This window comes from Pomacea canaliculata, linkage group LG5, assembly GCF_003073045.1.
Source record: "Pomacea canaliculata isolate SZHN2017 linkage group LG5, ASM307304v1, whole genome shotgun sequence".
NCBI lineage: Eukaryota > Metazoa > Mollusca > Gastropoda > Architaenioglossa > Ampullariidae > Pomacea > Pomacea canaliculata.
In genome coordinates this window covers 25,703,961-25,714,626 of record NC_037594.1, presented here as the reverse complement: position 1 = coordinate 25,714,626, position 10,666 = coordinate 25,703,961, and the positions used below count along the sequence as shown (strand labels likewise).

Genomic DNA, 10,666 nt, shown 5'->3' with positions numbered 1-10,666 from the left:
TATGTGTAGTTAATGAACTGCCTTTAATGATAGAGATACGGTTAGGATTAGTAAAAACAAACCAAAAAAACTTTAAGCAGTCGATCCTTAAATGTTGTAACACCTTCCTAAGACCTATGCATACAGGTTAGAATACAACTATATGGGGTGTGATTGGAGCAAGTAATTTGGTTGTACAGTGGAACTTCAATTATGTGATCTTCCATTAATTGTGCATTCGGTTATCCGGGATTGCCTTTAAAAAACCACCAAAACGTAAATGCTAGAGTGCCAAGAATTCCAACTACAGGAATGTACACTACATGTGTTACAGCTTATGCTTCCTTTGTCGATGGGTTTCTGAGAATTATTCTAAAAGGATTGAAAGTATAGTGTCTGTGCACCAGCCAGGCGACCCACTGCTGTGACCCACTAGACTGAATCCGATGCAGAAGTTTTATGTTCTCCCGAACATTTTCCATATTTTTTAGAGCTGTTCTTGACCATCTTAATAATGTAAAACAAGCATGACAAAAAGGCGGCAGTCTATACATGGTGCATTTATATATCCGTCGATGGTTTTAACAAGGCCAGTTACAGGTAAAACTGCTCTGCAATAGTGTGCAGAAAGGTGTTTCACCAGTCCTTCGTGTCTCACAGCTTCACACATGACCAGTCATCCCTGATGCGGAATTGTACATGCAGTCCAGAAGCAATCATTTATTTTGTGGGTAAAATACTCGACTTGTACAAAAGTCATGATAAGAAGCAGCAATGAAGGCTGATGTAGCCATCCAAGCAGTCATTTGCAGCACAAGCCACACGCATTTCACTGGCTTTACTTCCCTTTCTCAGCAAGCACATTTATACGCTCAAAATATTTTTTTTTTATAAAGTTAAGAGTAAAAGCTGAGAGACAGCTATACTCACACTGGCAACAAAGTAACTAGTAGATGGCATGATTTATATAAACATGTGGGAAGTATTCTTTTATCAAGAGTCGTGTCCATATAAGCTCACTAGTGTAGCTTTAACAGAAATATTCCAGCCTTTATATATATATACACACGTACACACATTGAAATATCTCTTTCAGAACAGTCTGTTTCACACTTGCTGTAAATCTCGGCTTCATATTTTTTTTATAGTACAATGCTCTTAAGAGCTATGTTAAAATCAAATCTACAACAGTTTTTCAAATGCTTTTCAAAAGTTCAATGAAACAATTAAGTACAAGTCTCCACGGACCATCTTGTGACCTTGTCAGATGTCTTCAACCAAAATAGCATCAATTTCATTATTGTCACTTAAGTGCTTGATATGCTGACTTAAATGTCATGAATACATTTTATTTTCTCCTGTGATTATCTGGTAACAAACTGCCCTTTTAAAAAATATTCACAGTATATAAGCTTAAACTGATGCATCTTCGAGGTCATCCTTTGTCCAGATTCAGTCAAGAAACATGACAATAATTTCTGCTTCTAAATGGTTATTCTTCAGAATGTTGGCTAATCTGCAGTAAAACATCTCCCAGCTTATTGTCGGAGACTGAAGTTTTAGCTGATTTAGGTATTTAAGTTACTGACAGTTTTGCTGGCCTGACTCTCTACGTCACTGATAATTTTGTTGTTTTGACAGACAGCAGATCCCAATGTGGGCTCCATACCCTTGGGTCTGAAGCACATCACCTTGTGACATAGGCTGCCAGTTTCAAAGTTAGAAACACTTGGCTAGATGACTGCAAAACCTTCACACATCTCCAAAATATTCACTTAGTGGAGAATTTCAAATATCTTTTGCCAATACGGTTAGTAGCCTGGCAGGTACTGTAATGGTGGAAAAGGAACAGTCATGCAACTCAGCCATCATCTCTAAAAGTTCTTTATCCGAAACGGCTGTTACTTATATTTGGTCTACATTGAAATGGCTTTTTCTTGCATATGGTCTACACTGCAATTTAAGAATCATTATCAGACTTGAAAATTATGAAGTACAACTATTTTGAAACGTAACCTTCAACTTTGATTTAGTTCTGCTTCGAAGTCAACAAGCATTAATAAACTTTGTTATCATTTCAAGTGAGCTTTTTGAGCATCAGCAGAATCATAGAACTATGGCAAGCATCTGCAGGGTTATGCATAACAAAACAACCCCTCCCCCCAAAACAGCAGCACACCCAGCCAGTGTAAGACACTGTCTCTATGGCAGCATCAGTTGAATGCCTCTTGTAGTGCCTGGTGGTAGCTGTAGGTCTGGTTCCTCTAATGACCACAGACTAAACAACACTTTCTTTTTAAGGTGAGAGTCCTGTACAGCTGCACATGACAAACCTAAGAAGAGATTGCTTTCGATTTCCATATTTCTGTTTTCAAAAACCTGCTTTGGTAGTTACAACAGTAATTACTGCATGATGGAATAACAAAAGATCTTAGACTAGAGTTATTAGAAATAGTTACTTTATTTCAGGTCAATAAATAAATCTATACACTAACCAACTTTTTTTTTTTTTGCTGTTTGATCAACATGTATACAAGGAACCAAAGATATTATATTTATAATATCTATTTCATAAACTGATTATTATCCAATTGTCTTCATTTTCTCCAAATAAAATTGTTAACCAATGTTTTGGTCATATTAACATTTCATAAAAATAAATTATGAAAAACTGACTATACTAAAAAGAGACCATGTTGGATTTCTCAGTAGAAACCATATTCTGAAAGCATGTTTGACTAAAAGCTATTTTCTCAATCAAAACATACATATCATCACATAGTATGTAAGCAGAAGCAATGATCTAAAAATTCAGACTTAAAATGCTCATGTGCAACAAATTGCTTCAAACTATGATCTTGATTCTAAGAGTGCAAAATTGAAAAATATTTCTACAAAATACCTTTACAGTGACAATAGCTGACCAGGAAATGTCACCAATGAAACAATTATTTCAAACAAGTTCTCAATATGTTGGAGAGAAAGAAAAAATATCTAATAACTCCCAGTTTTTAGCCCTTTGCCTACCCAAGATACAAAACCAGCTACAAAGGTCCTATCAAAGAAGCATCAAGCCACATGTGCAGGAGCTCATTCACAAGATGTGCATCTGATGCGTAGCCCTGCCGCTCTACTAAAACTGATGCACAACTTCATGACTTTGCGAAGCAGTATCCCAGTGGGCAGGCACAGGTTTCTGAAGCAAGCACTGGCTGCCTGACTTCCCAGCGCTGCTGGTCAACTGGAAGGCACTTAGAAGACAAACAGACCTTCCTCTAAATTTTCTGCTGATACCATAGAAGTATATGTTACTTTGTAATGTTCCACCATGGGGTCCATGGAAACACAAAGTTAAATTACCTCATGTTCCATTCGTGAGATGTCTGTCGTGTACAAGACATGCAAGCACACCCTACCCTGAGAACCCTCCCCTGCTGCTCCATACATTTCACTCGCAGGGACATCACCACACGTCCCATACAGATCAAGAGATGCAGGTAACCAAATAGCTGGAGTCTCAAACACAGAATGCATCTCCTGTCATAACAATGGCCATCAGCTGCCACACACACAGTGGCTGCAGTATGCCTGAAGACAGGCACTTGGGTCTTGACACTGAGTTTCCCAGCGCTGACACACGGAGGCTCCCAGCATTCATCAAGAAACTTTATTAATACACATCTCCTTGTTTCCACTTTCCTTATTGTTAAGACCGCTCATATGTGAAGATCCACTCAGGCCCCAGTTCAGAAACAACAGGATCATATACATCTTGCCTAGAGCAAAACGATCCTCCCCATTATTGAGGCAATATATACATAAAAGAAAACCTCTTTTCTTCAATGATACAAAGAATCCTGTTTACAAAACAATAGGTTCCCTGTAGTCTGTAGCTACTGACCTGCTCTGTAATTTAGAAAGTAAAACAATATGCAACAACTGCTTGCTTTCCAATTAAAACATACAGGAATCTCATTTACAAAAAAAATCCACAATGTAATCCCAGCAGCACATTGAATTCTTTCATGCAATACTTGTACACAAGTAGACTCCCCTGAAACAATCAATAAACAACTACTTTATTCTAATGACTCAACTGAGTTTAATATGGGATGTTGCTGACAAAAGAATGAAAGAAAATTTTCTCGCACTTATAACCTCAATTCACCAACAACCTGTGACCGGGACTGGGACCTGGCCAACAATATCATCAGCACAGCAATGTGTGAGTGTCAACTCTTAATGTATATTATATGTAATCAAGAGCCAGCAAATAAACCATTACCTACAATCTTTTTATGACCAAACAACAAACAGCACTCTCTACAGAGACAACAACTCCTTGTCTAATTGAGAGTTATCACATCCACTTTCTTATCATTTTCATCATGAATCATTCATTCTCTTGACAAGTACTGGCTGATCTTGTTACTTTAGAGCAGGGGTGGGGAACCTTTTTTCTGCCAAGAGTACTAGAATATTTATAACATCATTCGTAGGCCATAGAAAATTATAAACTTAAAAATGAGCCTACTACTTTTGGTAAAGCCGCAGTTTCATCACTGTGTATAAATACTTTTGCAAGCCATACACTCCCAGGCTGAATGACCATCTTGCATGATCTGCACATGCGCACAAAGACAAAGTTCATTACCTCTCTTCTTTAACCTTGTATCTCACTTCGATGATGCTTATTTAGTCCTTTACCAGTCTCTTAAGTGCCAGCAAAACCTGGTCACCCATATGCATTTAAACTGTCGTTCACAGCTTGTTTTATTGTGCAGATGATATACAGAGTGGCAACGAACTTTGTCTTTAGGCCAAGACTGTCATTTTGTCCCAGACATCGGGGCACACAATATAGCCACATGTGCTTGTCTCATCACGCACTCATTTGTATCTTCGCTATCCCACAATGGGCATTCATTGTTGTCCATCAAAATATAATTATCATGATTCACTTAATGTTGCCATGAAAAAAAATCTAGTTTTACTGAATTTTGAATTCTGCCTTGGCCAGGCCAGACCAAATGATTTTTCAGGCCTAGTATGACCCGCAGGCTGGATGTTCCTCACCCCTGATGCAGTGATATCAAGAGCCAGGAAATATGTCTCATAACGAAGTTTAAAAAGGCCAAACTGGATTCACTCATTTTTAAAGTCATTAGTTATTCCAGTTCCAAAATTTTCATTTGTAAGTAGTGCACAGTTGCTCCTACAATTATAACAGCAAACAAAACATTGTCACAACTAGCAAATCCCCTATCACCTTGCATTAGCTCCAATACTCTGAATGAATAAAATTCAACATATAATCACATGAACAAGAGAGTTGGCTGAATTCTCAGGGTTACAACTACACGAATAACAAGTAGCAAGTCACATCTGGCAAGCCATAATTATTATATAGCTTGGATATATCAGCAAGCCATAATTATAATCTATCTGCAATGGAAGGTGTTTACACAATTATCAGCTTAATCAAAAATATTACTATTATCAGTTTATGATGGCCACTAAATTACAAGAGGAAATAACTGCATCACCCGAGACCTTTACAACCCCCACAATTCAAGTGTTCTGAGCATGTTGTCACTTCTCCAGGACATCTTGAGTGTACTATAGCTCTCAAATAGAAGCCATCAACCAAAAAATCAGATTTTATAAACAAGCTGCTATACTCAAGATGACTTTTGTGCGTAATCCATGTACAGTGCACACAACAGATGCTTTAAACCTGTAGGTACCCTGAACAGCTAATTGTGGGTTTGCTTTATTTTATAGGTTAATTTGTAGTCCATTATAAAGTGACACGGGGCATTATCTACAATGCTGGACAGCACAAAGCAGACTGCACTACAAGTATACAAACCAAACAAGCTGTTTCAACTGGTGATGAAGGGGAAGGGGAAGCTTGCATCCTTAAGAGACATTGCCATGATCCCTCTACACAATTCAGTCAGTTCATGTTACTGAAAGTAACTGTGAAGAAAACATCAGCTAGACTAATCAATACTGTTAATAGCTTTACCCATTTCAGCATAATACATCTGTAGTCCACTCTTCACTGATTTTGTCTGATAATTATGGCTCTTGGCTATAAAAAAAAAACACCCTAAAAACAAAGTGTTGCTTTCATTTGTAACAAAAAACAAAAACAAAACACTAAGCATGAGAAGACTGTTTTTAAAAGATAGTAAACAAAAGAGTCTGTACAAAAATGAAGAAAATCCTTTTAACCTTTTGATTGTAGACAGTAAGATATTATTGTGAGCTGCATGTGTTCATGAGGTGAAGTGACCAGTAACTAATGCATCAACAGTTTCCTCTTCTGATCTGTGTACAACAAATCTACTAAAAATTCAATTGTTCCCGCTGTTCTTGTTTCCTTTTTTCACTTAGTCATATACAAGCACAGGATTTACAAACCTTGTTGCAAGCAAATACAGGATTTAGAAACCTGTCATATGCAAGTACAGGATTTACAAACCTTATCCAGCATCTCAGGATTTAACTCATTAAACTGGATCCTGTTCCAATATAACATTTATCCTATGTTAAGCATCACAATGATAACAAAACAAAAAAGCCCTTATGCAGTCTTCAGCACTCGATTGCCTGTTCTTTTACCACTAATTGTTTAATGGAGGCGATGATGTTACCACAAGCATATAATACAGCTGTGTACAGCAAGACCTCTACATACGAGTGAACCAATGTATGAGTCAATCGTGATGCAAGCCAAAAATTTCTGGATATTTTGTTTCTACTTATGAGCGGAAATTTGATATACAAGCTCGTGTCATTTATGTGTCATCGCAGAAAGCGCTTGTAGCTGTTGCTCTGATAGTGCAGAAGGTGAGAGTGAGCCAAAACAGGCGAAAACAAATGACGAATAAAGCCATAGCATTTAAGTTTAGGTTAACTAAAAAGTTATGAAAAGTCAAAAAAGAAACAAGTTTTAGTCTTAGTGAAAATCTAAAGTGAAAAACACTGTAGTCTCATCAGCTGATTCATTCAGCACCCGTCTGCTCTCCAGCTCCCTCCCTCCTCCCCTGAAATCTGCCTACGTCCGTTATCGACAGTTGAGTCTTCTCCAAGGTAAGATATTTATTATTTCAGTTATTATTTCATTATCTATATTATTGTGCCATTAAGATTTACTATACAGTGCTGTATATTACATCGTTTTACATATTTACATATAAATTGTGTTGTTGTGGGAGGGTTGGAAGGCACTAATCCTATTTCCTTTATTTTATATGGGAAAACAAGTTTAATATTTGAGTTTTTTCTTACATGTGAGCTCGGTTGCGGAATGGATTAAACTTGTATGTAGAGGTACTACTGTACTTGTTTTTTCATGCACTATTGAGAATAAACCATTAATAGATGGTAGCTAACAATTTTTTTGGTTTGAGGACAGAAAGACTCCATACATGAGGTCATGATCAAAGTCGTTGAGTACAGGCTTTACTAAAGATGCAGTCTCACACTGGCTGCAGGAATAGGAACAGGTCAGAGCGAACACTTGTCACAAATACACTCATGAAGACTGTGTAATCTGGCACAGATGTCAACAGAATATTTGTGCATTTGGAAAACTGTCTTCCCCATATGACCTATGCTAGCACTTAAACCTATGTAGCAATACACTAATTAGGTACTAATTTAACTCACAGAAAGTGTGCAAAATACACACTTTGGTGAAAAACAATTTTCAGTTCCACATCAGGCAAATAAAATACAATGAAAACAGTAATCTCGCTAAGAATTGTACTGCTTAAGAAATGATATACAGCAGAAACCCAAAACATGTGTAGTATTCAAATCCATTATGTAATTTCCTTTGGGTATAAACTTGCCATGATAGCTTCTCCTACAGACACAATGATAATTGAAGTTTGATAAAATGCTGCTTAAATAATCAGGAAAATAGTTACAATATCTACATCCTGTAATTACAAGAAAATAAAACCAGGACAATATACACATAAATTGTGTAAGTGTATACACACTCCTAGGAGGCTTAATAAAATCTATGCACAAACCTCACTTCACAGGTAGACGAATTGCATGGGCACATCTACCTGTGCACATTTGCCACACACACACAGTTTCTCGTTTGTGCATGTACATACACACGTTTAACCGGATATCTGGCATAGCCAAAACAAAACAGTCCATAAACACAAGCACACACACACACTCTCTCTTTTCTCATACACTTGTGCATGCACATACACACTGTTAATAGGATATCGGACATATCCAAGACAAAACAGTCCATCAAGTTCAAGAATGTAATTTTCTTTTGCACTGGCACTGGTTACGTAAGTATACATAACATCCTTGTCACCAGAATAAACATAAACAAATAATATACCCATGATTTCCTCTGTCTTATTTCAGTCATACCAATCTTTACATAGCTCACAGTTTTAAAATCCAGGTCTATACTTAAAGCAAAGGAAAAACAAACCCAACAAAAAACCAGCAGTAAGAATTTATACAATGCTAGATGATTTTAAAATAAAGCGTTAATGTGTTACTGTTTGCTTTGGTACTTTTAGCGAGAGCTACCCTACAACAATCACAGAGAATAAAGGTGACAGTGTGTGAAGTGTTGGAGGGTGTGAGCAAAGTAGTCACATACTCTTAAGGCAACAAACCAAGCAGGACAGAGTGATGGGAAGTGCATGAGATCAGTGGTGCTAAATAAGCTTTGTCTGACTTACATGTTTTCTATAACCATTAGCAACATTCAAGTTTGGTAACAGATTACTGATCTCCTATTGCTGTCATGTATATGTGCATGTGTGTGTTTTTTTAATGGGGTTGGGTGGGGCGAGGAATTGGTGTTTTACTCTGAGCCAGCACCTAAGGCTATATCACGGCAAGGCAGCCAGACCATGTAAACAGATGCCACGTGCAGAGAAAGAACAGCGTGTCTGAGACGAGGGGTGAACCCAGGACACCTCCATATCTCACTGTATTGATGACAGGTGCTAATTGTTGCACCACTGGACCGCCAGTGTTTTTTTAAAACACAATGAAAATACAAATAAGCTTTAGACATACTGATCTCTCAAAATAGCTTGAAAATACTTTCTCCCAACCCCTTTTATAAACAGCCATAAAGCCTAAAACCATTCCTTCACAAGACTAAGCCATATAGTTTCAACAAAATATGATGGTCCCTACAAAATCCATATGGCAAGTGGGAGGGGGGGGGAGGTTAAGGGTGGGGAATCTCCCAACAATGGCTCTTAAGCTCCTTTTTTTTTAAGTGCTTGAGCTGAACAGAATCACAACAGCCTCTCTAGGGACCAAAACAATTAAAAAACAAAAATATTTTCTGTTCAGCAATACTTGTGTGCATACACCTAAAAAGACAATTTTTTTTTAAAGATGCCTAAAACAGTTTCAACTGCACTGCTTTAGATTGCACATAATGAGCTGAAATAAACTTTAAACCAAAAATTATTATTGCAAATTCTGAATGATCATTAAAATCCCACTGTGAAATATGTACTAAAATTCTTTTTACAAATTAACAATCACACAAAATCTATCACTGTTGATTATCTTCGTGACATCTGTAGTCTTGCAAGAGTTAGTGTGAAAATCCCAGGCTGCAACTCACAATGGCTATAAATCATGTGAACTGACACACAGGCCCAAAACTGTCAGTTCAGCTACACATGGTAAAAAAGCTTTCTCAAATTAAAAACATTACACACATGACTATTCATAGGCAGCTGTTGAGTTGACCCACCCTTAAGTCTTAAGCAGGGACTCACAAGGCTGGACACAGAACCCACACCTTGCTCTTCTAGCTCCGAGGAGGGGCAGTTTTTTTTCCTGTCAAGATATGGTATCAACTTCAATACAGTCATACAGGAAGGAGACATGCATCATGCCTTTATATATATAATCTCTTCAGATCTGTCATGGATTATTTTGCAGTGCAGACAGGAATGCATAAAATGTTTGCTTCTGAAGCATTCACAGCAATGAATTGTATTTGGGTCAATGGCACAAATGTTCTTCTATTCTGTGTGTGTTGTCACAAAGCAGCCACTTATTGCCTGCAAACAGCAGTGATGAGATCCATCTACTTGACAGAACACTTGGGCTCATACTGGGCACACCAGGGAAGCTTTTTGTTTGATCTTCTTGTCTGTACAGACTTCAGAAAAATTCAGAACTATGGAGAGATTTTGCAGCCACAGATGCAGGTCAGGTGACAACTCCATGAGTGACTAGAAAATGCATCATTAAGTGCATCTGATCTGGCTGGACATGTAGTGGCAGTGCCCAGCAGAACACTCCCAGCACAAATGATGTTCAATGAAGAGAACTGCTATGCTACCAAGTTGTGAGAGGCAGTTGACAAAATGTGAAGGAGAAGATAGAGCCAGGAGGCTAAAAATAAACTAGACAGACAAGATTCATCGCTTTCGTCGACAGACTCGCTTGTGTTCTTTGTGCCAATGCTCCTGCTGACAGCGAACACTGCAGTATGATGTGTTCCAGCAACAGTGGTACATGGCTTCCTCCTCACAGTTGTAGCACTGCAATTATAAAACACAAGGCACTAGAGACACAGAACATGTGGTGAACATGTTATGTAAGATTCACTGACAGAATGCTGCAAGGACAAGAGCAAAGTGCATGTGTCACA

General features: G+C 37.8%; 1 protein-coding gene across 2 annotated transcripts in view; it reads right to left on the bottom strand.

Annotated features, from left to right (window-relative positions):
* Positions 1-684: 684 nt before the first annotated feature.
* The window catches only part of LOC112565049 (zinc finger MYND domain-containing protein 11-like), a 29,221-nt gene continuing 19,239 nt past the window's right edge, over positions 685-10,666 (bottom strand). For both annotated transcript variants that reach the window (XM_025240285.1, XM_025240286.1), the window contains one exon: positions 685-10,556. In XM_025240285.1, coding sequence (XP_025096070.1) covers positions 10,434-10,556 — 123 coding nt within the window. In that variant the 3' untranslated portion in view covers positions 685-10,433. The remainder of the gene's footprint in view (positions 10,557-10,666) is intronic.